At 33.7% G+C, this 27,642-nt stretch overlaps 5 protein-coding genes across 10 annotated transcripts; 1 reads left to right on the top strand and 4 right to left on the bottom strand.

Annotated features, from left to right (window-relative positions):
- Positions 1 to 671: 671 nt before the first annotated feature.
- Positions 672 to 4,233, bottom strand: LOC127239306 (protein RETICULATA-RELATED 1, chloroplastic). The gene is made up of 7 exons (XM_051257395.1): positions 3,651 to 4,233; positions 3,438 to 3,536; positions 3,062 to 3,282; positions 2,303 to 2,372; positions 2,136 to 2,215; positions 1,338 to 1,402; positions 672 to 1,256 (listed from the first exon to the last, which is right to left on the bottom strand). Exons 1-7 carry the CDS (start codon positions 4,128 to 4,130, stop codon positions 1,063 to 1,065), a joined length of 1,209 nt encoding a protein of 402 aa, XP_051113352.1. The 5' UTR covers positions 4,131 to 4,233; the 3' UTR covers positions 672 to 1,062.
- Positions 4,234 to 4,953: 720 nt separating this feature from the next.
- On the bottom strand, positions 4,954 to 6,996 carry LOC127239373 (uncharacterized). Of its 3 annotated transcripts, none has more exons than XM_051257484.1 (3): positions 6,605 to 6,996; positions 5,319 to 6,519; positions 4,954 to 5,133 (listed from the first exon to the last, which is right to left on the bottom strand). In XM_051257484.1, exons 2-3 carry the CDS (start codon positions 5,851 to 5,853, stop codon positions 5,060 to 5,062), a joined length of 609 nt encoding a protein of 202 aa, XP_051113441.1. In that variant the 5' UTR covers positions 5,854 to 6,519; positions 6,605 to 6,996; the 3' UTR covers positions 4,954 to 5,059. The 3 variants fall into 3 exon arrangements, with proteins under 3 accessions (XP_051113441.1, XP_051113442.1, XP_051113440.1); XM_051257485.1 differs by having other exon boundaries at positions 5,319 to 6,492; XM_051257483.1 differs by having other exon boundaries at positions 5,319 to 6,996.
- A 1,836-nt stretch (positions 6,997 to 8,832) lies between these two features.
- On the bottom strand, positions 8,833 to 11,252 carry LOC127239387 (ATP-dependent Clp protease proteolytic subunit 4, chloroplastic-like). 2 transcript variants are annotated; one of them, XM_051257500.1, is made up of 3 exons: positions 10,801 to 11,252; positions 9,578 to 10,078; positions 8,833 to 9,114 (listed from the first exon to the last, which is right to left on the bottom strand). In XM_051257500.1, exons 1-2 carry the CDS (start codon positions 11,217 to 11,219, stop codon positions 9,592 to 9,594), a joined length of 906 nt encoding a protein of 301 aa, XP_051113457.1. In that variant the 5' UTR covers positions 11,220 to 11,252; the 3' UTR covers positions 8,833 to 9,114; positions 9,578 to 9,591. The 2 variants fall into 2 exon arrangements, with proteins under 2 accessions (XP_051113457.1, XP_051113458.1); XM_051257501.1 differs by having other exon boundaries at positions 8,833 to 9,111.
- A 2,404-nt stretch (positions 11,253 to 13,656) lies between these two features.
- LOC127239341 (putative phospholipid:diacylglycerol acyltransferase 2) lies at positions 13,657 to 19,271 on the top strand. Its single transcript, XM_051257437.1, has 6 exons — positions 13,657 to 13,807; positions 14,068 to 15,040; positions 15,577 to 15,799; positions 16,375 to 16,658; positions 17,414 to 18,001; positions 18,580 to 19,271. The coding sequence occupies exons 2-6, from the start codon at positions 14,589 to 14,591 to the stop codon at positions 19,064 to 19,066; spliced, it is 2,034 nt and encodes a 677-aa protein (XP_051113394.1). The 5' UTR covers positions 13,657 to 13,807; positions 14,068 to 14,588; the 3' UTR covers positions 19,067 to 19,271.
- A 1,006-nt stretch (positions 19,272 to 20,277) lies between these two features.
- LOC127239467 (uncharacterized) lies at positions 20,278 to 26,737 on the bottom strand. Of its 3 annotated transcripts, none has more exons than XR_007836139.1 (11): positions 26,554 to 26,737; positions 25,629 to 25,943; positions 25,392 to 25,457; positions 25,123 to 25,258; positions 24,321 to 24,451; positions 23,880 to 24,031; positions 22,907 to 23,042; positions 22,150 to 22,234; positions 21,793 to 22,071; positions 21,106 to 21,239; positions 20,278 to 20,508 (listed from the first exon to the last, which is right to left on the bottom strand). XR_007836139.1 is itself a non-coding variant. In XM_051257635.1 (11 exons), exons 1-11 carry the CDS (start codon positions 26,650 to 26,652, stop codon positions 20,505 to 20,507), a joined length of 1,524 nt encoding a protein of 507 aa, XP_051113592.1. In that variant the 5' UTR covers positions 26,653 to 26,737; the 3' UTR covers positions 20,278 to 20,504. The 3 variants fall into 3 exon arrangements, 2 of the variants coding, with proteins under 2 accessions (XP_051113592.1, XP_051113593.1); XM_051257635.1 differs by having other exon boundaries at positions 21,806 to 22,071; XM_051257636.1 differs by having other exon boundaries at positions 21,806 to 22,071; positions 25,629 to 25,852; positions 26,554 to 26,686.
- Positions 26,738 to 27,642: the final 905 nt, after the last annotated feature.

Genomic DNA, 27,642 nt, shown 5'->3' with positions numbered 1-27,642 from the left:
TCTAAAAATTATTTTTCTTTATTTCATATATTTTATATATTATATTAAAATTTTCAAATCAATAATTATTTTATATCAAATAATTATTCAAATTAAAAAAAAAATTACCTATAAAAAATTCAAATTCAAAATGCAGATCCTTAGATTTTTGAAGTGAAAGGCCATGAACAACTATACATACTGCTCGAGCTTTGTAAGAACATCCATCTAGTAATAATAATAATGGTATATAAAGAGTATTTTTAACAGAAATGATTAAATAATACTCTCCCCTCGTCTATTTTTTAATATCTTATTTGATATTTACATGTATTTTTAGGCAATTAGGATTTTTGTGATAAAATGACAAATTTGCCTTTAATCTTGTATGCAGAAAATGAAAGAATAAATAAAGAGTAAAAGAGTAAATTTTGTGTATAAAAATAGAAAGACGACAGTAATTGTTGAACATTGTAAATAGGAAAGTAGGACGTTAGTTTGTGAATGGAGGGAGCAGATGCTTTAACCAAATATTGGAAATTCCGTGTGCAACTTAACACCGTTTAATATACTAGAAAAGAAAATTCTACGGTCCTAATTAATTTAAAGATTTATACATTTTACTAAAAATCTTCTACACATTTAAAAAAAAAATAAAATTAATATATACTATCTAAACAATTCTCCATATTTCATATAAAAAAATATCAATTCAAAATATTTTACAAAACAAACAAATCCCCTACATCTTCCTCAACTTGTGCTTTTTAAAAATTTACTTTTATCTTCCATTTACGTTTGTGTTTTCTACTTGTCCTAAACACAAACACTCGAGTACCCGACTTGATGACGATCGATATCCAGAACTTCGCCGGAGATTTTCACCCCAACATGCTTCGATTTAGTGATTTTTGTAGCTATATATAATACTGAATGGTTGAAAAGCTAATAAAACATCATCTGCAATGCAAAATGAGGGGTAAGAAGATAACCAATCTAGCTCTAATAACAATCACTCTTCGAATGAATTTCAAACATTTTATTTTAATTTAGACGACGCATCACTTGCTAGCTCACTACAGACTATTGTGCTCCGCTCAATTTAGCCCAATCTATAAACTGCATTCCACCATAAATATTATTGGCAAATCGAACACCAACTGTAAAAGCCATGGCAATAAGTGGCACTTGCTTGGCCAAGGTCGAGCCTTCGACAATTTGTTCTAATCCATTTATGATTTGGTAACGAGTGTTTGAAGACACTGCCAGAAAAACACCTGAAAGGTAAAGAAGCAAGCATTGCAAAATTAAACAACACCTACAAAATACTGTGACAAATAAATCATAAGTACCCATACCCCAAACCGCGGCACTTTTTATTAATGGGGGCACAGGTATGTCCTCGTCAGATTTATGAATGCTCCTGGCATGTACAAAAATCAAAGACATTACTTATAATCTAATGTAAATAGATGAAAAATTAATTGGTAAAAAATTCCAAAATAAATAGTAATGTATGAATAGTATGCAAAAATCAAAATCGCGAAATGAGCATAATTTTAGTGGACAAAAGGAGTATACAAATGAACAAAATCACGTAAAAAAAGGAAAATGTAATAAAAGAAAAGAAAAAGAGAAGATGGTAGGTCGAAGAAAGTTGTGCCTTAATGCATAGTGTGTTATAACATCCTATGTGACTTTTTCAGACATGTTTAGAATTGTCGTCATTGATGGCAGGTCGAAGAAAAGTAATGCCTTTGAATTTCACCAAGTTTTTTTTCCCAATTTTGTACGAATCTTGATTGACTTCTTAATCTCTTGTTAAAAACTTACGTGGACATTTCCACTACTAAACAATAGAACTTCATACATCATCTAGACAATTGATCACAAAGCATTTTTTCGATCGTGCATTGGAGGATACTACTGTTAGAAATCTTTGCGATGGATATAAATTTAATGAAACTCATGCCGATTTAAGAAGAGAGAATTCATCAAATGCACCGTTAACCCTAAATCCGCACTAAATCCGCAGTGGTTTTAACTTTTAAGAGTTATGAAAATGGATATATGGGAATGCATGAGGGAGAGGGATTATGAAATGAAAGGTCAACCTTAATCATGGCAGCAGATGTAAAAATACATAAAGGGCGCACCTTTTAGCCGTCATGATCATATTTGCAATGCCTTGGCCAATAATGCCGCACCCAAACCCAACACAACCATATAAGACACCCTGAATGTAAAATGGTGCATTAGATGATAGCATTAACCTCAAATGATTGCAAATGCTATAACTTAACAACCAACATGTGCTGAGTACCTTGTAAAAATAGGTGGCGACACGCTGTTGCAATGAAAATCTCACACCTGGTCGCTCAGCTTCAAAAACACTGCATAGTTTTGGCAATCAAAGTCAATGGCAACTAATGTTCTAAGGCCAGCTCCATGAAAGGGCAAATAATGCTCTGGAATCTAAAAACAAGATTACAGGCATATGCGGCAATTTCAAATTTCTCACATAGCCACAGTTCAAAATTCACCCAAGAATAACCTTGCCAAAGTTGTAAATATCTTTTCACAACCATAAAAATAAATAAATAAATAAATAAATAGAAAATAAAAAATTCAGAAGCCAGTCTTAGAAACATGCAAAATAATACTTACCAGCATAAATAACTTAGCAAAAAGTCAAGAGAACGAACAGAAAATTTAATTTCTTTCTTGGTGCATCTCATCCTTTTGCTATAGTAAAAATGATATATATATATATATATATATATAATGAAAGTCTGTTTGGGACATTGACGGTGTAAATTGTGAAAGAAAACAGCAAAGATGACAGATAAATACAAATCAAATCATGATATCGTAGCTACTTACAAAATTATCTAAAATTTACAACATTAAGATTCCCTTGTAATTATTTGAATTCTTGTGTAAGCTATTCCACTACACAAAGTCTACATCATTGTGTTCCAATTTACCATCCAACTTTCATTATTCGAAAGTTGATCCAGACATGTCCACAAAAATAACTAATTAAATATTTAAACTAATACAAGTAAATTACTCAACTCACCTGCTGGGAAGACCTACGGTAAATTGTTGCATACGCCCGAAAAAGCCTCTGGATATCGATTGCTTGCGTATGCGAGCATAAGGAGCCAACATGCCTACTAATGCAATGTCAACAACAATACCCACAAACAGATCCGCTGCGTACAATTCAAACTCAGCCCAGAAATCCTTTCCTCTTTTCTTAACTTCAGCAAATGTTGCACAACAAGAATCGATTATGATCTGAAACATATCATATAAAGCAGTAAAATAATCAGAATCAGAAATTGTGATGTTGGGATAAACAGATCTTCAATAAAAATCACATCAAAAAGTGCATATTTAACATAGACTCCGATTTCCCCAAGATTCTTCATAATCATTTACTTCCAACTTACTTCTGTTCCGACTTTAAACAAAAACGAAGGATCGGCGAGCATGCGATTCCGAAACATTGAACAATATCTCATCAGAAATCCTGTAGGCCAAGCCGAGCCCTGTAGAACAACGAAACAACTGAAAATGAAAAATCACAGTGCATACCTCCAACTAATTAGGAACTGAAATACAAAATTGATAAAAAATTCTCGGTTATCTAAAACCATTCTAACCTGCAAATCCAAGTACCGAGAAAGAATCAATCTTCGAAGACCCTGCGATTTCGCTGCCTCAAGCATATCATCAGGTAAAACAGCACAACGGCTTTCTGCCTCCATCAAAACGTCGTCGTACTTTATTATCGGCCCGAACTCTTCTTCGTCGGCATCGTTTACATCTCCCTCCCCGCCGCCTCCACTACCACCTCCTCCTCCTCCTCCTCCACCGCCGCCAGAAGACCGTCCATTCCCCCAATCACGGCCGCTACTGTCATCCAGTTTTGGTTCTTCAGAATTTTCCTCAAAACGAATCACTTCCTGTACACTGCGCGTGCATTGTATCTGAAGCGCTCTTTTGCTGCCGGTCCTGGTCGGCAATTGATTCAATGGCGAAAAATTGGCGAAAGAGTTGAATTCTGTGTTTCCGGGAGCACACTCACGGCGAAGATCAACCGTAACAAAGCCGGCGGCGGCAGAGGAGCAAATGGACGCCATTGGTGCTGCACGCAAATACTGAAATTATGAAGAAAAAGTGGAGGAGAGCAGCTCAAAACGCCATTCCACAATCCTCGAAAGTTGGAACTGATTTCACACTGGAGTTTGAGTGGGTCAACTTATTCAGGAGTGGACTGAATTGAAAAGTGAGTTTGGTGGGAATGGGCTTTTTCAGAATTTTGTGTTTAATTAAGGACTGATGTGAAGTCACTGTTTAATCCATGATAATTTGTGCTCTGTGGTTTGGTCCAATTAAAAATAGGATTTGTTGTTTTATTTTGTATATGTTAAATATTATATCAAAATAACAAATAGAAAATAGAAACGATTATTATATAATATATATTAGTATATATAGAGGTATATATAATACTTTTTCAATTTTATCTTAATTAATATATTTTATTTTCAATTTTTATCCGTTTTATAAAAATAAGTATTTTTCTATTTTGGATAAAATTTACTAAATCAAAACATATTTTAAAATATAAATTAATTTAATTAAATATATAACATATAACATTATACATCATTACTTAAAATTCATTCAAAACTGTTTTATTTATACATTTAAAATTCTATATTTTTTTATAAAATTAGTTTATATTAATTATAAATAAATAAAAGTATTTTTTATTTATTAACTTACTGATTTTAATTAATTAAATATTATTGCATTAATAAAAGGATTCCATTGAATTAAGATAGAAAAAATATATAGTATAAATATTATATATATATAATTTGTGCGGTCTGTATATCAATATATATATACTAGTAATTTGCTGAATTTTATTATACCTGAAATTTTGGTCATTTTCTCTGAAGATATGCTAGACTTGCTATATCTTCTAGTCATGTGCAATAAGTGTCTCTCTCTTAACCGTATATGCATATTGCGTACCACTAAATTGGTCATCTCATTCTCATTAATGATTGTGGGACATCGCCCTTTCAACAAATGCACTCTTTCGATAAACTGCACAGCTAATTCTTCTGGAGCCTGTTTCATTTCCAACAAATCGGTAAGAGAGACTGTTGGTAAAGGGTTGAAGAATCTAGCGTGGAACGCCATGTCCAAACCTTCCCAGGTTTGTATGTGTCCTCATGGTAAATTGACAAATCACGAAAAAGCTGTCCTAGTAAGAGACAAACCAAACAGTTGCAGTTTGTAGAAAGGATTATTACCAATCACTCCTAACTGCGCCGTGAAACGAACCACATGTTCTATGGTGGAAGATCCATCTTCTCTTGAGAAAGTATAAAAATCGGATGGTCGATAATTCCTTGGGAGAAGGTAATCATTAATGATCATTTCTGAAAAAGGTCTTTGATAAACGAGGCGATTAGCCACGTGGGGATTCATACCGAAATGTACTCTCAGGACATGCGCAATTTCTTCAGGATCCAGACGAAGGTGTTGATGATCAGGAATATAAATAGGATCATGTATATGTCCTCCTTGCCTATCTTCCCTCGTGATATTCGGCTGAGTATTATCTATTCTTGGCCCAAAAGGAACATTATTTGGGAAAGTTAGAGGGGTATTTCCCCTATCTGCTCGATTAGAAGCAGTGGCACTAGGAATTGTACTATCGACGTATGATGGCTCTGCAAATGTTGGTCCCAGAAAAGTTGCCTGAAAGCGAGAGAGTGACAATGTTAGGGGCGTGCTTAAATGCAATGTGATTCTGAACAACACCTGATCCAGCATGTTCTGCATTAAATTCTATTGATCTTGCAACATTGTTTGTATGGTAGTCATCTGTTGATTGTTCATTTGTTGAACATAAGTCAACCATTCAGGCTGTACTTGAGACGTCCCTCCTGCGGTTGGAACAACTGTAGTTGGATTTGATGTCACCGCAGAAACTCCGACACCGATGGTTTGAAAGTAGAATTTGCTATCTTGCTCTCCCACTGTGGTCGCCAATTTGTTGAATGGTTTTTCCAACAATATAAAGTAAAATCCGAAAATACATTCGAACTTGGATAAATAAAATTTTATTTATGTAGAACAAAGTAGTAAATGCATGAAAATAAAGGGTGACCTCCAACAGGAAAATTGTAATTACTTCTGATCGAAGATCCTTTTTTCTAAATTCCCCTTAATCATTAAATAATCCCTAAGGAAACGTCTCAAAATGTCACCTGGTCGGTTACTGCAACTACCATCAACCGCTCCACGTATTAATCCCCTACTGACACGTGCCTTAACGTTCCTGTCAGTTATCGAATTCAACTGCTCAGCCGACCACCCCCGTCGGCTAACTTCCATCACTGTCTTGTCTCCTTAAAACGGACGGCTGACCAACCGACCGCCTAGCCTCCGAACCTTCCGTCCAGAGAAATCCTTGGCCACCTGATGGGCCCAATAACGGGCCACTCTCTTCTTATTTTGAATCATTACCCTAATTATAAATTTTATACTCAAGGATTATGCAGTACAATGTTTAAAGAAGTGCAGGAATCACCTTAAATACAGATGCCCAGTAATAGTCGTAATGGCATCGATATTTTTTCCTGTCCAATGGATAGAACACATTCTTGTAATTTAGAAGGCCTAATTCACAGACCTTGGTGACCTTAAATCAACACCTGCAAAAACATCAATTATAGTACCGTTAGCCAGGGTAGTACCATAACTCATTCCTAGAGATAACAGATACCTTCTGTTGATATGAACCACAAGTTGGGCGATTACACAACATCATCTATAGCTATATTTGCTTAAAATCTGGCCAAAATGGTTGATTCAGAGAAATTTCAATCATTTGTCAAGTTGGTTTCAAATTAAGATTTCATAAATTGCATTAAATAAATATGTCTATGCTTTATGGGGAAAGGACTTGTTAAGTAACCAAATAACGAGAATTGCACAAAAATTTTGCATTCATTCGTTAAACAGAAAATTAATGATAGATATCAATTCATCATTTCAAAAAAAAAAAAAAAAAGGATTATACATCACAAGTTCTAAAAACAAAGCTACAGATTGGGATAATTCTGCTGGTTCAAACAAGGTTAAGGCTTTTTAGTACCAATTTATTAGGCCATCTTCAATCCATCATCTCCATTTATCCAGTTTTAACTTTAAATATGTCATTGCTACAGTAATTTTACTCCAATCATAACTCCATTTTACACTATTATTCTTTAAATATTCAATTTTTCCTATTATTTTAAACAACTTTTTATTTTTATAATTTAAAATAAAATTTTAAAAAATAAAAATTAAATTTATAATTTAAAAAATAAAATAAAATAAAATAAATAGCGTATTGCTACTGTGCAACACAAAAAATGAAACTGGATTGGAGCAACCGGCAGAAATGAAATGGTGTTGAAACACCGTAAATACAGCGTGGTTGGAGATGCTCTTAGCCACAAATACAAATTCCTCAAACCCACATTCAAAGTTCGAAACCGAAGCTTTCATATTTCCTCTACCATGACTCAATAACCACCAGAAAAAGTCATCTCAGTTTCGAATCATCAAGGAAATCGCATACATGCAAACAAAAGACAGTTACTCTACACCTCAGACGAATACAATCACACCGGAAGTCTCACTGCTTGAAACTAGCTATTCGGCAACGCGAGTGAACAGGAATCGGGATCAAAACGATAAATTTCCAACCAAAAGAGCTGTATACAGCGTCGCAAAGAAAATTAAAAGGAAAACTAATATAGAGGAGAGGACGGCAAAACAGGAACGGAAAAGCATGCGACGAAGACTATTCCTATTGCCCTTATTTCTCGGCTCATTGATCTCCGCGGAATCCATGGGAGTCTGCTCCTCCCTACAGAATATCGCGGTTATTCGGCCGCCGAGTCCCCGTCACCGGAGATCCATCCCGGCGTCAGAGTGTCTATGGACTCTTGCGTTTCGGGGAAGTCGAAAGGGAAACGATTACTATTTTAATTTTAATCAAAATATAATCGGCAAAAGCCTGGAAAGAGCCTTTTGAATTGGACCGGGCTGGACCGGCAAAGTCACAATTGAATCTATAAAAAATATATCAATGGTACGTACGTGGCTGTGGCTGTTGCTGTTGGATTGGATTAGGATATCTTCTCATTAAATACTTACTATTTTTGACTAAAAAAAAAAAGAAAGGGAATTCCAACCGCAGCAACAATTTCATCTTCTATCAATCATATAATAAAAAAAATTGAGATGTCTTTTTAGTTTCACCAATTGCCATTAGTTAGTCACTTCTTCGGGCTCTTTTGGTCACAAACAAAAGGCTAGATTGAACTATCTGATAAATGTTCATCAGCAACCATTTATATCTATTAATCATCACTTTAATCATTGTTCATTCATTCATTATTATTAGTATTATTTTTTTTAAAAAAAATACATATATATATATATATATATATTAGAATTAAAGGAATCAAGAGTGAATTTGAATTTAAAGAATGGAGGGTCCAATCTAACCATTAAAAGCACAGCCCCGGTCGGGTTGGGTTCCAAGTAAAAGAAGGCAAAGCAATTGTAAGAATCAAATATAGCAATAATCTTTACAAGACTATTCGGCCAAAGAGACGGTACATGGTCTGTTTACTTGTAAAATTTTAGATCTGATTTTACTATTTTAACTTCTTTTTTTTCTCCAAAAACATTCAAAACGTAGCATCAACGCATATTTATATCACATCAAACAACTATTTCAATTCAAAATTTACTATTCAAAATCAAAACCCAAAATCAAAACCTCATAAATAAATTTTGTCACTCCTTGATAAGTCATTATAAACTAAAATAAATCCCATCCCCCGGACACACAACTTGAAGAGGAGGAGGAAAAAACAGGAGTTCCATCAAATCAAGTCTATTACCGATGCGACGCAACAATTTGACCGCAGATAAAACCTAGAAGCAGATGAAAATGGCCGTGTTGGGGCTGGGGCTGTTGCCGGGATCAAACCTATTCTGAATCCCTCTTCTGCTTGAAATATATACCGACAGTGTCTGCTGAGGAAACAAGTACGAGACCATTGTAGAAAAACTTAAACATGGCGAAAGCCAACACATTGTCAGATAACTGTATAGTAAAACAATGGTTAACAGAGATATCAATCCAATACTTTGCTGAATTCTTCTACTTTATTCATCGCTCAAAAACTGATACTTGTGACAAAGAATTAAAATTGCACCTTCTGTTGTTTCAGGATACAGAGTAGAGAGAGTTCTCAAAGATACATCTCTAAGTGTGAAAAAGTGATTGGGCAGCCATCTAAAGCAATCAGTCTACCCTAAGGTTAAGGAACAGTATACTTGAAGAAAGAAAGCCTACGGAAACTTTTCTCCATTTACATGTTCTTTTTAAATGAATCGGCAATTGGTATGACATCTGAAATGTTCTTACTTCAAAGAGATGGAAGCAAGTTCGTGCTAAGTACACAAAAATGAAATATCATGAGAAAATGCTGCGCACCTGTACGGCTTTGATCAATATATCTCATCATCCGGGATGTCTGGCGTCAAGAACTTTTTGGGATCCTTGCTGATCTCCACGTAATCAAACATAGATGACTTAACCTTTTCAGGAACTGGTACGAGCGGGATAATGCTATCTCCATCAATGACAGCATCGATAATGCCATACTCAACTGCTTCCATTGGGGACATGTACCGATCTCTATCAATATCTTTCTCAACCTGTTCAAACAGTCTTCCCGTGAAATCGGATATAATTTTGGTGACATTTGTTTTGTTATGCATGACTTCTCGTGCCTGAATTTCCACATCTATAGCCTGTCCACTAGCACCCCCAAGTGGTTGGTGAATCATAATTCGAGTATTAGGCATCGCAAAGCGTTTTCCCTTGGCACCACCGCCAAGAATGATGGATGCTGTAGATGCTGATATTCCCAGTGCAACTGTCGAGACTTCAGCCCTCACTAGCCGCACAGCATCAAAGATGGCCATCGTAGCACTTAAAGTCCAAAAAAAAGGAAAAAAAAAAAAAATTCCTTATAACCACTATCATGATCAAGAAGATTTATAATATAGAAAAAATGTATAAAGACTGTTGTTTCCATGTCCACCTTTCTTTCTCGTTTCACAATAACTAACAGCAAAGGTAATTAGCCAAAGGATTTAAACCAAACAGGTTAGGGCGTAAATATAACCAATTAAGCATTCAAGCTTCAACACTGCACACCATATAAGGCCCATGTTCACTAACACTGTTAGTATCATTGAGTCGAATATGAGCAATAACCCCTACAAAATTCAATTCAAATACACTAATGTTCTTAAGATCGAAATTATGCATCCGTTTTCAATAGAAAGCTAAGTAGCATAGTCGTTAACCACTCAATTAAGCATTTAAGTTGACCATGATTTCAAGTAACCATTTTTACCATCTGCGTTGATTGAGCTCAATTTTAATTTTGTTCACACATGCTTATCATAGCCAAGATATGATTTCATTCCTTCCGCGTTGAAAGAAAACATCCAATAGCCAAACTGAGGTTTGGACATTATCTATACACACCCTAAAAGAATTATTTGTTTGGTTTTTGTGCAATTAAGTTAAAATTGCTTCACATTACTTGACATATATCCCAAAGCAACTATGAAAACTTGCAGATAATGGAACTAAGATTCAAATTTGAATTTAAGTTAAAATCAATTCACATGACACGAACGCACCTAAGTGAGCCTCCCGGAGAATTGACGAAGAGGCGAATATCTTTAGTGGAGTCCTGCGCATCCAACAAAAGCAACTGACTAATAATGGCGTCAGCGACGAAATCATCGATGCTATTCCCCAAAAACACAATCCTCTCCTTGAGCAATAATCCCATGACATCGGCCTCGGCTCCACGCATAGCCGTCGCAGGCGTCTGCGGCGAAGAAGCGGAGAGGTGGAAAAGTAGGGATTCGGCCGATTTTGGGGAGGAAATAGTTGGGCTGTTGACGGAATTGAAAGAGCAATTGAGCGTAGAAGCTAGGGTTTTCTTACTATTAAGAAACAGGCAGGAGGGAGATGAGGGTTGGAGGACAGAGGGGTGGCGGACGGCTGGGGAAGAGCAGTGGCTGAGAGGCGCGGAGAAGGTAAGAGTATCCATGGCGAGTCTAAGGAGAAACTGTGGGAAGATTAGGCGATCAAGAAAACATATATGTTGCACAACTAATTTGAAGCCCAATGTATTGGGCCTTTGCTTTGCAGACACAAATAAATATCTGAACGTAATGAATATAATACTATTGATTAGCTATTTTTTGAAATATTTAAATTTCAACATCATTTTATCTCTTTATACATATATTTACTGGCTACTTTTTAAAATATACTGTATTATTTAATAATAATTAAATTAGTTACTTTTTAAAATCATTAATTGGTATATTATATGCTGAGTATATATATATATATATATACATATAATGCATTCAAATCAGCTAAATTCTTGGTAATAATACGATCATTGATTACTTATATAATTATTTGCTAGTATATAAATATAATGACATTCACTCAAAAGAGTTATTAAACTTACAACATTAGTAATGTACTTATATAAATCTATACAATTATAGATTATATATATATATTTTTTGGATATGAAAGACTAAAATAGTTTGGTAATATTTAAGTAGATAGAGAAAATAATTAATCCTTATTTTTAAGGGCCACCATTTTAATGAATTATTCTACTATATGGCAGAACAAGTAGCAACTTTTATTGTTATTATACTCCATCCTGGAACAAGGGTAACTCTTGCTTTTTGCAAGTAGATTTTTTAATATTAGTATTATAATGGATTGTAGTAAAAATGGCTAAAATACCCCTAGTAGTATTGTGTAATATAAAAGTAATGGCATTTATGTAATATAGTGTAAGTTATAAGGGTATTTATTATGTTAGGTAGGTAGTACAATTACTAAATTAGAAAATTGTAATCTTGTTTTGGGACGGGCGAAAATGAAAAATAACAACCTTTCAATAGAACGGATTGAACATTTAAATTAGATTTATTTTACATAAAAGGCATCATTCTATTAAATAGTTATTACAAGTTTGGGGAACAAAGACAAATGTGTATATATAGATATAATATAGATACAGTAAATATTTGCAGTCATTTCATTCAAATAGCAAACACATATATTGGTAAATGAATACCGTGTGGTTAATAATAAGCCACAAATTGTAATGCATCCACGGTCATTAGACGTAGTGTTTTGCATGGACACTGTGTATAACATTATACAAATTTTACCAAAAAATATTTAGTTTATTTTATAAAATATTTTTAAAATAATAAAAAGTTACTATATAATGTTTCAATTCCTTATAAATATTTATACAAAATAATAAAAAATTCTACAAAATCAAAACACTTCCCAAATCCCAAAGTTGCCTCTTTTTGGAATTTGATTAGAAAAATTTTGATTTAAATTTGATATTAAATAATATTTAATAATACATTTTATGAGAAAAAGAAAATACAATAATTTTTTTGAAACACATAATTTAAGTAGTAAAATTTAAAATAAAGAAATACACCCATCTAGATATTAGAGAAATAAATAATTCCTCTGTCGCCAAAATTTGGTGTGAGTTGCTTGGATACAAAAATAATTATCCTATAATATAAATAATTATAAATTAAAATTAAAATAATTAATTAATTTAATTAAAATTTAAAAAAAAATTAAAAAGTTTAAAATAAAATTAAAGTGAGTAATATTTTTTAGGAAGGAAAGTGATTTTTTTTAAATATAATTATACATTTTTTTAACTGCATTTTATAATTCATAACTTATATTTTTTTTTATTTTAATTAAACTATTTAGTCATCTTAATAATAAGTGTGTTTGTTTTATGTTTTGAACTTATATTTTTTTATACTACTTATGTCTCGAAAGAAGAGTATTATTTGTTCTTTTACATATAATTTTTTTAATATAAGTATTATATTGGTTATATCCCAATTAGTACGATAGTAATATAAAAATAATAATATTTGTGTAATATATTATAGTAAAAATATTTATTATGTTAAGTAAATAGTATAATTATTAAATTAAAAAATAATATTCTTATCATAAGACGAACAAAAACTAGAAAATTAGATCATTTCTTATTGGAGGAAATATTAGATATATATATATATAACATATCAATAATACTAAAAATAATATTTCACATCAAAATTTTAACCTTTTTAATTGGATAAAGCATGAATATTCCTCCATCCATCCTATATATTTTGGGTATATTCTTATGGATACGAGAATTTAAATAAAGTATAATTAGTAGGTAATTTAAAAATATATTGATAAAAAAATTATAAATTAAAATTAAAAAAATAAATAATTTAATTAAAATTAAAAATTTATAAATTTTAAAATTTAAAATATGATCAAGATAAATATATTGAGTATATATATATATTGTGTATCGTTTATAATATTTATTTAAAAAATATTATTTAAGAATTTTGTTTAAATAAACAAAGAAACACACCCATATAGTTTTGATACCAAAAAAACAAACACACACCGCCAATTGTCGGTACTCACAAGTCACAGCACCATCATCAATCACAAAGACCACTCACCGATCGCCGTCATCGTTCACGATCTGCAGTTGCTGTTTTTCATCGGATTGTGTGCTGTTCTGCTGCTTCTCCGTGATTATATTTTGAGGTATATATAAAACTCTATATATATATATATATGCGTGTGTCGGTATCGTTCGTTCGTTCGTCCTTGGATTCTGTTCTGAAATCACAAAAGGAAAAAGGAAATTACAGCGGATTTTTGAACAGTGAAACGATTGATTCTCTGCAATTTGCTCCATACCTTACTGTTACAGACCTGAAAAAATCCGCATTATGCTGTATTTGCCCCATTTTGCTGTTACTTTCAGTTCTCTGACTCACCATATCTCCTCTGTGTGCTTTCAGAAATTCCACGCTCAGAAATTCAGACTCGCCTCGCCATTATTGGGGACAAATTAGGGTTAAGCTTTTGAGAAATTTTAGAGACAGAAAGATAAGCAAAAAAAAAAAATTGAAGCAGACGCGACAAGGTGTGTGTGTGCTCGTCAATGGCGGAAAGTTACCAGCAGCGGTTCTTATATAACTTTTTTTCCCATCCTCTACCTGAATATGCGTATGTGTGAATCCATCATTGCTGGGAGTAAAAAGCTCTCTCTCTCTTCCTCTCTATTTTGAGAATTTAGTGGTCCACGCAGGCACCTCCTTCATATCTGCCTCTTCGTTCACCACGTGGTTTGCTTTCTACGATCTCTGCAACAGCACAGCACCGCTTGCCATAACCACGCTTTGTTGCAGTCCTCAGTTCATCTTTCACTTCCTCAATTCTGTCCTCGATCGGAGGGGATGAATTTTTTCAATTTGGGGAAGTAGGGTTCATGGACTGATTGGCTCTAAATTGTGCATTCTAGAGCTTCAAATTGGGGGAAATGGCTTTGATTCTTCGGTTTCGGAAGCTCTGTTTCTTCGAGCAGGCTAAGTGTTGGTCGCGTGATGAAAAAGCGCTTGATTCCCCCAAAAATGATCGGAAAACCGCCGCCGGCGACGATTCTGCTTCGCCGGAAGAAAAAAAGCAGCGGAAGAAGAAGGAGAAAAGCTCCAGAGAATGGCGGTGCATAGATTCCTGCTGCTGGATGATCGGATGCTTATGCACTGCTTGGTGGCTGCTGCTCTTCGTCTACCATTGTTTGCCTGGACTGCAGGCGCCGGAGCCGCCTGGTGCGCGGCTGAAACGCGACGGTCTGGCGGCGCTCCACCCTGTCGTCCTCGTCCCCGGCATTGTCACCGGCGGTCTCGAGCTCTGGGAAGGCCGGCCGTGCTCCCATGGCCTCTTCCGCCAGCGCCTCTGGGGCGGCGGCAGCTTCACCGAGATATTCAAGAGGTTTCAATTTTTTAACCAAGTCTCCGATTCAGATTTTTACAATATGAACTTCGATTCAAATATTTTTTAAATTCAAATTCAAATCGAAAAATCGATTATCATTAGAAAGAGATATATTCTCCCTCAGTCTCCGCCTCATAGGATTGTGCTTCCTCCATGAGTAAAATAAAGTAGGAATAAAGTAAAATAACTAAAATAATTTTATTAATATAATATGATATAAAGGTAATGACATTTAAGGATAACGTTAGAGAGATAATAGAGTCAATAAAAAGAGAAATAAATACTTTTTTAAAATGAAAAAATAGATAGTTTGTTAAAGGACCGGAGGTAGTATGATACAAAGATAATGACATTTGTGTAATGTATTATAAATTAGAAGGATATTTGTAATGTTAAATAGATAGTATAGTTACTAAAAAATGATTATTTTGTTACGAGACAAACCAAAAAGAAAAAATGAATAAATTGTTAAGGGGCAATGAAATATATATATATATATTGTATGTGTGTATATTGATGTGAATTTGATTCAGGCCAATGTGTTGGTTGGAGCATCTTTCCCTGGACAATGAAACAGGGCTTGATCCCCCCGGCATTCGTGTCCGGGCGGTGCCGGGGCTTGTTGCTGCCGACTATTTTGCGCCGGGGTACTTCGTGTGGGCGATTCTGATCGAGAATTTGGCGCGCATTGGGTACGAGGAGAAGAACATGTATATGGCTGCTTATGACTGGAGATTATCCTTCCAAAACACAGAGGTACGATAATGTAATGTATTGTATGTTCATCTTGTGCTAACGTCTATCATTGGTGTTTCGTGTAAAGAAAAAATCTATTTTTTTTCTGAGAATGTTAGTCTAAATAGGAAAATAGAAAATTGTGTAGAAACCGGACAAAAAACCCTTGGATGTGTTGGAACATTTGAAACCACTGTGGCTCCGTTTAGTCAGAGGTTTTTGAGTAGTAAAATGTTGAATTTGAATAGTTGTTTAATGTGATATAAATAGACGTTGATGTGACGTTTTGAATGTAAAATAAATATATAATATAATACACAAAAAGGAAAATAATTGTTTGATTTGATATTTTTGGAATAAAAAAATTTGAATAGTAAAAATTTGTGGTAAAACCACAAAATAACTTAATAGAGTTTTGAAAGTTTGGAAAAAAAAAAAGGTACAAAATTAGTATTTGATTTGATGATTTGTAAGAAAAATTATATTTGATGTGATATTTTTCAAAGAATAAATAATATCAAATAAGTGAAAATTGGTTGTATAAACAGAGGTTCGATACATTGCTTATAATGTGTGTTTCACCGTTGTTTGAGCAGGTTAGGGACAAAACTCTAAGCAGATTGAAAAGCAAAATTGAGCTAATGTATGTGACGAATGGATTCAAGAAGGTCGTCGTGGTGCCTCATTCGATGGGTGTAATCTACTTCCTGCATTTCATGAAATGGGTCGAGGCTCCTCCTCCAATGGGTGGGGGTGGCGGCACCGGCTGGTGCGCCAAGCACCTCAAATCAGTGATGAACATTGGCCCTGCCTTTCTTGGCGTTCCCAAAGCCGTCAGCAACATGTTGTCGGCGGAGAGCAAAGACGTCGCGTTTATAAGGTTAGTTTGAGTTAATAATAAAATGTTTGAATAGTTTTTGCTGCGTAGATATCGTTACGACGACAATTAAAATGGTGATTTTGATTAGTTAGCACTGAGTTCATAGTACACGAAATATAAATAGACAACACATAAGATATAAACTAACAACAATAGATATATATATTAACATAATAAAAATACAATTCATGACAATAGTCTATATAATACATGTTACAATTGATCTCACCACGTAAAATATGTGTTTAACCCAACACACTCATAAAATAGATATACAACATATTATTATAATCTACATAGCAAATGTTAGTATTAATTCAAGCTATACATTAACATGTTATATTGGCAAAATTGTCGATAATTTTATTGTGGTTTCGAAGTTTAACGTAAATTCTCCGTAACTTTAAAAATTACATGACGCTCCTTATATTTTCAAAAATGTTGCATTAAATCATTTTTTACATTTTTTGTGTGATGAGAAGATAAATTTTCTATCTATATTTTGTTTTATTTTTGCATGGTGGGGGGTTTCATGCAGTGTTTTTTGAAAGTGTGAAGGGACGTTATGCAATTTTTAAAGTATAAAGAGAATTTACGCTGAATTTCGAAACTAAATAGGAGTTATGGAAAATTTTACCTACTATATTTCATGTGCTAATTAGGAAGAATCAACATAGTGCTTACTATTGACTAGCTCTAATCAACATTCTAACAATTTCCATATCGTTGCCGGATTGCATTTCTTGAATTGTTAGGGCTATGGCTCCCGGTCTCTTGGATAGCGAGATGCTCGGCCTCCAAACACTCGAGCACGTGATGCGTGTATCCCGAACATGGGACTCAATCATTTCGTTATTTCCGAAAGGGGGAGAAGCCATTTGGGGGAACTTGGACCATTGTCCCGAGGAAGATCATAGATGCGACACGGCTACACGCGCCGAAGGCAATAGCAGCGACGGCGGGCATGGATTTCGATTACCCGAATCGACAAACTACGGGAGGATCGTCTCTTTTGGAAAGAAGGCGTCGCAGTTGCATTCTTCCGAGCTCTCTACCCTTAGTTCTCCGCTATCTCCGTTCACCGCCGCCGCCGTCGCTCCGTCGCCGACACCCACGTTGGGCAATAAAGTTTGGACTGAATACGACGAGGTGAACCGCGCAAGCATCTTGGGAGCTTCGGACAACAAAGCATACACGGCGGACACTTTGTTGGATCTTCTTCGCAGTATCGCTCCGAAGATGATGAAACGAGCCGAAGCCCATTTCTCCCACGGTATTGCAGATAACCTCGATGACCCGAAATACGACCATTATAAGCATTGGTCGAACCCGCTCGAGACGAAGTAAGCATATATATACATAGGGATGATATATTGTACCGAAAATACCGAACAATACTGATACCATACCGAACTTTTCGGTAGGGCAAAAGTACGTACCGATACCGTACCAAAAGTTTTGTTATTTTGGTACAGTACCGGTATATACTTTTTCCATACCGAAAATTTTTATTTCGATATGATACCGGTATATACCGAAAATATAATTTTAAATTTCAAAATAATTCAAAATTTTAATAAACATGGCCAATTCTTCACCAAAAAAATATTATAAAAAAATCAATAAATTTTTAATAGTCTATTTTTTTTTCTTTTATGATTTAAAAAAATTAATAATTATCATTTTTATTAAAATAATATCGGTACGGTATCATACCGAAATACCAAACTTTTCAAAAATTTATACCGATACCCTATCGAAAACTTCAGTACAATATACATACCGTAAAGAACTTTTCAATATTTTTGACACGATACGGTACAATAAGTCGGTATTTCGGTGTGTTCGGTAAAATCCCTATATATACAATATATATATATATATATATGAATACCTAATTAAGCGTTACGAATATGTTCAGATTACCCAATGCGCCGGAAATGGAGATATATTGTCTTTACGGAGTCGGGATTCCTACGGAACGATCTTACGTCTACAAGTTATCGTCACCCAGGAAGCACCGAAGCATCCCTCTCCGAATTGACACTTCCGCTAACGGCGGTCGAACCGGCAGCTGCCTTAAGGGCGGCGTGTACTTTGTCGATGGAGACGAGAGCGTGCCGGTTTTAAGCGCGGGGTTCATGTGCGCGAAAGGCTGGCAAGGGAAGACTCGGTTCAACCCGTCGGGGATAGCGACTTACGTGCGCGAGTATCGGCATAAGATGCCGGCGAATCTGCTGGAGGGTCGGGGCGTGGAGAGCGGCGGACATGTCGATATTATGGGGAACTTTGGGCTGATCGAAGATGTGCTGCGCGTCGCTGCCGGGGCATCCGGTGCGGAATTGGGCGGCGACCGGGTGTTTTCGGAGATTCGTAAAATGTCAAAGAGGATAAGTATTGAGCTGTGAATCGAGGATCGGATCAGCCATGGAAGTTTTGAGGAAGAATTGAATTGATGTAGAAAGAAATGTAATAAGAATGAATGTTTGTTGCTATCTGCAAGAGGTATAAAGAAGAAGGTTTGTTTTTTTGAAATAATTTGAAGGAATATTTTTTATGTAACGAATAGAGAATTGTATAGATTCTATAAAAATAATGAATACCTCTAATATATTAACTTTTTCGAAAATATGTAAGAAAAAACAAAATCAAAGAGCGCACCTGAAGGCTTTTTTGATCGAATTGCATATTTGTTTCTGGATATATCAACAAATAATATTTCGGCCTAGAGGATTTCTATATTCTAATTTTACTATTTTATTTTAGATTGTGGCTAAATTTAACACTGTGTTGTATAGCACACCGTATATTAAAAAATAATGCACAATATTTTTATTGACAATAAATTATTTATATTAATATAATACAAATACATAACCATCAATTAACATATGATATTGATTGTTCTGTTTACTTTTGAATAAAGTCGAATTGTAAATTAGTCTTGTCTTACCCTGACCCCAAACAACATGTTATAATACTAATAGAATTGACAATAATACTTGTAATCTCCTAAGTAATATATAAAAACTTTAAAGTCTACTTAATTTTTTTTTTTATCAAATATAAATTCATATTTCCTACCGACAATCTAACATCTGGTCCAGTCGTAAAATAATTTTCAATTAGAAGTTCAAATTACAGCACAATCAACCTAGAATCACCCAAATTTTACTATTTGAATTTTATATTTTCCAAAAAAATATATATATAATTTTTACTTTTACAAAACATCTAATCAAATATTATTTCAATATCACTTTCAAATTAAATTTTCTCAAACCAAACCCACATAAACACACCTTTTAGATTTGTACTTATTTTTAAAATTTATATAGGGTTTAGAGTTTGTTTCGTGTCGGATTCGTATCAGATTTGTTCGGATTTTGGGTGACCTGAAAATAATTTGTGTCGTGTTCAGATCTAGAGTTTCAGGTCAGATTTTTTGTTCGGATTGACACTTTTTTTGTTATCCCAATGGCTCAACCCGACACGAACACGACCCAAAAATATGAATTGACACCCCTACATTTTCCATCCTATAGTATGGATCCTATGCATCACAATGTACTAAAAATAAATTAAAAGAACTAAAAAAAAAAACAAAAACATGTATAAATTCAGCTGTGTTTGTGTGAAAAAATTTTCATGATCAGTAAATACACAAATTCAATTCAGTGATGCACATACACACAATATAAACAAGAAAAGGGCACCAGATTTAGCAGAAACTGATTTCACCTTTTACAGAGTTTTTGCATCCATCCATCTTATCGAATCAACTGCAGCAGGACATCGATCCATGCTATGCCTCGTGGTGTAAGAATTGGCCGGAAATTTATCTATTTATCTATCGAGGCACCAAAAAGACAACCAGCCTTAGGGAGAGCATTGTGATGCAGAAACAATTGATTTCGAAAAGAAAACAGACACATGAAACTACAGATGCCAGCAAAAATACCGATTCTCTGACAAGTTTGTGAAAATCAACCCGGGAACGAATTAAAAAACAGTAGAAGAATAGCATGCTCCAAAAGAATTAACTCATCCATCCTCTATACTATTTGCAACTCTCTATAGTAGCAATTCAAGCTATCAGAAGAAAATAAAAGTTTCAGATACAGCGATGCATTAATTCCTCTTGTTAATCGATATAATGGGTGTCAAGATTTATCGCAGATTACTTGTTCCAACCAAGTGATTGAATGGTGTCTCTTGGATAATTTTAGTACAATATATGAACAAAATCAGGACCGGAAAGAGAGAATAAAATAAATCTGAAAGCAAATCAAAGCAAACGGCTACTGTGGTCATCATATACCAAAACACAATCAGAATTTGCTTCGAAAAAGCATTGGAGCACAAAATGCTAATCACAACCTAATAAAGAATGTCAGTGCACAAAAATGGAATAAACATAAATTAGAAAATGATCCAATATTCCTACCTCATGGCCTTCTGACAGAGATCCAATACTTTATCAACATTTTCATTGATGGAACAATCATTGATGGAAGAAGTGTTCTTTTCTCCATCATCAGAGAATTTCCATCGGGTCAGAATATCGGATATCTTTTTCATCTGTTGAGAGAGTTAAGGTAAGGAAAGGGAAAAAAACAAAAAAAAGAAATTACAGCTATGTTACCAGAGAGCAGAAAATGATAATGGTCACCAAAACAAGTCAGCTCAATAACTAACCGGTACTGAACACAACGAAGATTCCATTTACAGAAAGCTGGAACTGTTCATAAACCATTTAGAGTGATTCCGGTTTTGGTTTCACGATTTGAGATGGATGTTTACTTCTGTTCTAGAATCATTATCTATGTGTATATATATATATATATATATATACATGTTAAAAGACTAGTATATATCATTGAATGAGTTAACTATATTATACAAAGTTAATATTATAAATATGAATAATGAAAAATGTAGAACCATATGAAAACCATGTAAGAATTCGAACCCAAGCCAAAACAATTTTGAAATCAGGACTGGACTGGAAACCATTATGTGAAAGATTTGTCCCAGTTCAGATTATATTTGTAAAAATGGAAAATAAATAAACACACTAATAATAATAAGACTGACGGTTTGGAAACCATGAACATGTGTAGCTTAGGCTAACCATATAAGGATACGGCAATGAGTCGAACATCAACTTTAGTGCCTGAAGCATTTTCAGTGTTCTGCCCCTCATGACCCAATGTATGAGCAAGGAGTTCATCTTCTATTAGATCCAACTTGCTTGCAAGTATTGACACAACAATGTTAAAGTTTGATGAATTCATCTGGCTTTCATGAACTGTCAATATTCTTGCAATAACGCTCCAAATTGCACTTTGAGCTTCAACATCATCAGAAGCAAATGGGAAAATGTCAAACAGGCCCTGCAAGAAATCCACATCTGGTGCCAAAAAAAAAGGAAGTGATTTATGCTTTCTGCGCCAAAGAGGCAACTACTATCAATTATTATTACATTTACCCATTGATAATTCAGACACTAGATCGGTCGCCTCAGTAATCATATTTGCTATCAAAACTGCAGCTGTTACACACGAGGTGGAAACCTGAAGCAGAATATCATACAGTAAGAGATAATTTAAAATTTTCATGAGAAGGAAAACATAGAATGATCTTATAATGCTGTTACATTCATCTCTTCAGTTCAAGCAATGATGATAAGATAAAGTTCGTTTATTTTTATTCTTGCAGCAGAAGTTACTATTTAAAATGGAACAGTAATTCCCCTAGATAAAGCTTTTGCTCAATGGAACCTAAAAATGAATTAAAAGAAATCCAGATCATGTCATATTTTATCGAAGACATTAAAGAAAAGCTAAGGTAACAAGCTGAATTAATTTGCACACACTAGATATATAGGGATTGCAAAAGCATTCTTCTCTATCAGCACATTGAAATAAAAAGGATAACTAGCCCGCATAAAAATCTGCAAAATGTAGCCAAACTAAAAGATTTGTTAGGAGCTACTCAACTTCGAAGGCAAATAAGTCAACCACGCCAAACCTCTCAATACCACAGAGTTGAAAAAAAAGCAAAAGCAAAAATAATAATAATAATAATAAAAAAGGAAAGGATTACCAAATGTGTTGCAGAAAACCTGAAGGAACTAACATTTGTGGGATTATATGGCCATATCCCAATCCGTTTTAAAAAATTATGACTAGACACTTGAAACAAGTTATGCTTAACGATTACTGAGAAATCTATATTAAACAAACCTCCAACTTATCAGGAAGTTCAATCAGTTCTTTTAGTTGCTCCATGAGTTCTTTATGTAGACAAATTTCAGATGAATACTTATCCATGGTAGATATAGCCTCAAATGCCCGAAGAATCAAGTCCAACACAGGATACCTGATGCAGTATGATTCAAAGCCATGAAAATCAACAAAGCCTTCTGGTACACATAGTTAGAAATATTGCTAAATTCGCATATCTCATCTCACCATATATCCAATCTCCTGTGCAAATCTTACAAATAGCATCCGGCACCCAAAAATAGCGGGTAACTTTTCCTTAAAACTAACTTCTTAAAATTATAATAATATTATGACCTATTTGATTATTAAAACCAGTTCATCACCACAAAAACAACATACCCGGAGCTTCCACTTTTTCAAATTTTTATGTGCCTAGTGCAAGTTACAAAGAACAACAAAATTGAGAGGTGGTACATAACTCAATCGAATTAATGAAGTACATCATTTTGATCCCAATGTACTATTTATATTGTTCTACTTATAGGATACAATAATAATAATACATTAGGACATGTAATTACAATATAAAACTTGCCATACATCTGCATAAAATAAAAACTATCATATGCTAAATCATAATAATATTATTTAAAATAATCAAATCTCATAGAGTATCCTATTCAAAAAAGTTTCAACACAAAGTAAACTATGTGCAGGAACAAAAAGACCCAAGTAGTCGTATTTTATGGAAAAAAAGTCTGTATATGTATAAATGTGTAGTAAAACATGAGCAAAAGAGACTAAAAACATAGTATAGAGGAAAAGAAATCAATAATCAATCCGGACTTAACAGCACTTTTAAGCATCCAGAGTTGAAAAAAACCTGTGAATATTTATTTTATTATCATGTTCAAAAGGGAGAAGGCATAACATTAACAGACATTTTCAAAGTAAACTCATATGCATTAATACCACAGAAAAGAACATATACCTCTCAGGCAATTGTTCTTCTTTTAATTTGCTCATTTCAAAGGCCAGGAGTTTGATCAAAAGATTTGGAAGATTCAATTCCATTATACGTGGAAGAAGAGTTGCTGCCACTTCCTGTGGACTCTCTATAATTGCTAAGAGTAAACCAACAATCTGAAAACAGAATAACCATGTCTGAGACATTGATACAAAAGAAGAAAGAATCAAAATTGAGTTAAATACTTCAAGGGTCACAATACTTATAAACTGATTGATTAAAACTATTAGATGAATTCATTTTCCAGCCACACATTCCATATGAACTTCCTAAAACAAAATAATACAGTTAAAATTTATGGTCCAAGTTAATATTTGGAACTGTCACACAACAGTTCTGCATTCTACAAATTTAAATGGGTTGTAGGTTGCAAACTTGCAATGGAATAAAAGACACAGATTTGACCTTTTCAATGAGCTGTGGATTTAAAGCATTTTCTGAAATCCAGAAGATACGAGATAGCATTTGCTCAGTCTGCAATGCTTCGGCCCAAACTGCGCCTTCGCAACCTTGGAGGCACAAGGTTAACACCCTACCTTGACACATCAACAAACACTAAGGTTTAGTAGATATAAAGTCCACAGGTAAACAATCAATGATCATCAGACTTTGGTGATATCTCTTGAACTTACTAGAATGATGGAAGCAAACCACCATCAACTAACCCTATCATATAATTTTTTTCTTACACATGATACAGATAAGAACATGTCCTTCATGCCCTCATATCTAATAAGGAAAATTTGTCAAAAAATATATGTGATATAGTAAAATATAACGAAGGAAATCGAGGTATGACCAGGGTGGCTGTCTCAGCTCGGGAAACATAAGGGTCGCTTCAATTTCAGAAAGACAATCTAAGGTGAGTTTTGGACCTATAAATTCCCCTGTTCAGATCAAAGGTGCACCTCCTAAGCCTCTTCAGACACTCAATAGCATCCCTCTTTACTTTCTGTGTAAATGCCATTGATGGACCGGACTGCTGGAGCTTGGGGACAACTTCACACAATTTGTTTCCCTCTTTTGAAGATAGTAGATACAATTGTTTGGTTGTAAATTAGCTGTATGCTTCACCATCCAACTGTTGCTTCACACTACCATCTAAAATTCATTTCTAGGGTTCAAATATTTGTTTCTATGAGTTTATTGGTAAGTTCAACAAAATGAAAAATAGTAAATACAATGATTGAGCTATTAGATTACTTACAGGCTTCACATAGGCATGGCACATCATCTAGAAGCAATTGCTCCACAATCACCTTAACCAATCCATTTGTAGAGGCTATTTGTTTCCGAGTGGCTTCATGGCAAGCAAGGTTACCAATTATTCCAAGACTAATTTCCTATTACCATTAAGGAGCAGAAAATGAGGATTGAGTCCCTTTCAGGTCTCAAGAGATCCCAGCATAAGCATTGAACAGACATTACTGCTATCTATCTAAATTGTGAAAGCACAACTTCTGAAATGTGACTTACAGTAATGCGTGAGGATTGAGAAACCACAAGATTAGCCAAAAGCACCTCGAGGATAAGGTTTTGAATCTGCACATGTAATTGTAACTTTTAAACTCAAGCGAATATCATGGAAACTATATATACACAATAGTTCAAACTCTATCAATGATTATGGCTTTTAAGTCCACTTCTGTCGAGCTATTTAAGCCACAAAGACGTGCAAACCAGCCCAGATTGTATGACAAAGTCCAAAATTACCATAAATTGAGCATGGTCTTCACCTGCTGCAAGATCCCATAAGACACAACCACACTCCTCCCACGTGTCTTCTACTTTTGACCTACCTTGTTGATCATCAATTTTCTGGTCAGGGCCTTCTAGTTCCCCTAAGCGTTCAGTGGAATCCATTGCTTCAGCTTCTCCTCCATTTTCGGGTACTTCTTCTGCCTTCGGCTCTTCACAAATCAAACCACTTCCAATAGCTTGATCCCCATATTGTACATTTGAAGGTATAAGTCTTCTTATCATAGATATCACATAACTTGGATCAACAGTTGTTGAAATGTCAAATAACTGCATATGAAAGTAGAATCAATTTGCTAAAATAATCCACCCAAGGGAATCAGGTTCATCATCCAAAAAATTAACAACCATAATACTATGGAAAAATGACAATAACCAAAATCCATAAGTCAGAGAAATCAAACCTAATTCACATTTACTTAGTGTGATTTTGTTGAACAAATTCCCATTAATCACATATTCACTTCAATTGATATAAGCACATCATCAAAAACAATGTGATTGGTGGACAGAAGTTCAACACTGCTCCAAACAAATGAGCAAGCCTAAATTAATTTTATCAATCCAGGGGGAAAAAATAATGTGTACAGTAGCCTAATACAACTCAAATTTCTAGGATTTCTTTATATTAAAATTAAAAAACCTAAAGACATGTTTCCTGGAGTTATTTTCCTGATTATTCAATTACGCAAATCTTGCTCCAAAAACATTACACCCAAGCCCTAAAAATATACATATATATACAAAAAGAAGACGTCTCTCTAATGGAGAATTAATCAAACTGTTGAATTGAAATGCGTGAAATTAAATCGTTCCAAGAAGATACATTTCAGAAGAATAGGAATTAAACAGGGCAAAATGCGAGATATATAGAACAGACCTCGTGCGGCGGGGCGGAAGGGTGATGAGCAGGAGGTGAAGGTTGAAATCTTTGGTCTTCTTCTTCATTCCCTTGAGAGATGGACATCGACACGGGCATGGTTGTTGATGATTTAAGGGTTTTGAGCCAAGACGGGTTCCCTTTGTTCGCTGCTCGAAGTTTCCCGCTACGCTTTCTACTAGCGATTTTGTTGATGGCAATCAGCCGTTGATTTAATCAGTGGATTTGACATTAATAATCGTCCGATATTAATTGTTACGAGATAAAATAAACGATATTTATATGTTATTTTTTTAAAATACTCAATTTTATTATTTTTTATTTAATTTTTTTTAAAATTTTTATTATTAATTACTCTCTCTTTCAGAAAATATATCTTATGGAAAATAAGCACGTGAATTAAAAATAATAGTAAAGTGAGTATAAAGTGAAAATAAAAAATTAAAATATCTTTATTTTTTGAATAATTTAAAAAAAAATGTTAAAGTAATAATTTAATTTGAAAAAATAGAAATAATTTTGTTATAAAATAGAGATTATAATTACTAAATAGAAAAACAAAGATAATTATTTTGGGACGGACGAAAATATAAAAACAAAACAACTATATTGGACGGAGTATTAAAAATCATAAAATAGTATTTATTTTTAGTTTTTTAAAAATTGAAAAAAATATTTTTATCGAAGAATTATAATAATAATTTTTTATTTAAATAGTGTAAAATATAAAATAATTATTATGTAATTATTGACTAATTTATTCTATTTTATTTGTTTTAATATAAAATTTATATAATAAAAAATATATTAATAAATTATTAATATTGTGTTTTCTATTTGATTTAATTTTAATATATTTATATATTTTACAAATAAAATAATTTATATATAATAATTAATAATAGTAATTATATTAAATTTATAAAAATAAAAATATAATTCAGTAAATAAAATAATTAATGAATATGGAATAAAAATATATTTATATTTATAAAATGATTCTTAAATTTTAAGGAAAAAAATAAATTAAATTAAATTTTTAAAAAAAAATTCTAAAAAGTTGTGTGTTTCTTTTTTTATATAAATTAA

Source organism: Andrographis paniculata, unplaced genomic scaffold (genome assembly GCF_009805555.1).
Source record: "Andrographis paniculata isolate CXL003 unplaced genomic scaffold, ASM980555v1 Contig77END, whole genome shotgun sequence".
In the NCBI taxonomy this organism is placed as follows: domain Eukaryota; kingdom Viridiplantae; phylum Streptophyta; class Magnoliopsida; order Lamiales; family Acanthaceae; genus Andrographis; species Andrographis paniculata.
The sequence above is the reverse complement of the archived record's forward strand: the minus strand, read 5'-3'. Positions and strand labels throughout refer to the sequence as shown.

What these genes read in the sequence shown, in the direction of transcription:
- LOC127239306 (XM_051257395.1), bottom strand. Translation starts at nt 4,130, where the DNA reads ATGGCGTCCATTTGCTCCTCTGCCGCCGCCGGCTTTGTTACGGTTGAT. An exon ending in TGTTTAAAGTCGGAACAGAA is followed by an intron (nt 3,283 to 3,437) that starts GTAAGTTGGAAG and finishes GATATGTTTCAG; the next exon opens with ATCATAATCGATTCTTGTTG. An exon ending in ATGATCATGACGGCTAAAAG is followed by an intron (nt 1,403 to 2,135) that starts GTGCGCCCTTTA and finishes TGTACATGCCAG; the next exon opens with GAGCATTCATAAATCTGACG.
- LOC127239373 (XM_051257483.1), bottom strand. Translation starts at nt 5,853, where the DNA reads ATGCAGAACATGCTGGATCAGGTGTTGTTCAGAATCACATTGCATTTA. An exon ending in GGCGCAGTTAGGAGTGATTG is followed by an intron (nt 5,134 to 5,318) that starts GTAATAATCCTT and finishes GAAATGAAACAG; the next exon opens with GCTCCAGAAGAATTAGCTGT.
- LOC127239387 (XM_051257500.1), bottom strand. Translation starts at nt 11,219, where the DNA reads ATGGATACTCTTACCTTCTCCGCGCCTCTCAGCCACTGCTCTTCCCCA. An exon ending in TCTCCGGGAGGCTCACTTAG is followed by an intron (nt 10,079 to 10,800) that starts GTGCGTTCGTGT and finishes TTGGACTTTAAG; the next exon opens with TGCTACGATGGCCATCTTTG.
- LOC127239341 (XM_051257437.1), top strand. Translation starts at nt 14,589, where the DNA reads ATGGCTTTGATTCTTCGGTTTCGGAAGCTCTGTTTCTTCGAGCAGGCT. An exon ending in TATCCTTCCAAAACACAGAG is followed by an intron (nt 15,800 to 16,374) that starts GTACGATAATGT and finishes TTGTTTGAGCAG; the next exon opens with GTTAGGGACAAAACTCTAAG. An exon ending in TCGAACCCGCTCGAGACGAA is followed by an intron (nt 18,002 to 18,579) that starts GTAAGCATATAT and finishes GAATATGTTCAG; the next exon opens with ATTACCCAATGCGCCGGAAA.
- LOC127239467 (XM_051257635.1), bottom strand. Translation starts at nt 26,652, where the DNA reads ATGCCCGTGTCGATGTCCATCTCTCAAGGGAATGAAGAAGAAGACCAA. An exon ending in CTTCCGCCCCGCCGCACGAG is followed by an intron (nt 25,944 to 26,553) that starts GTCTGTTCTATA and finishes TTTCATATGCAG; the next exon opens with TTATTTGACATTTCAACAAC. An exon ending in ATCCACAGCTCATTGAAAAG is followed by an intron (nt 24,032 to 24,320) that starts GTCAAATCTGTG and finishes TTCTGTTTTCAG; the next exon opens with ATTGTTGGTTTACTCTTAGC.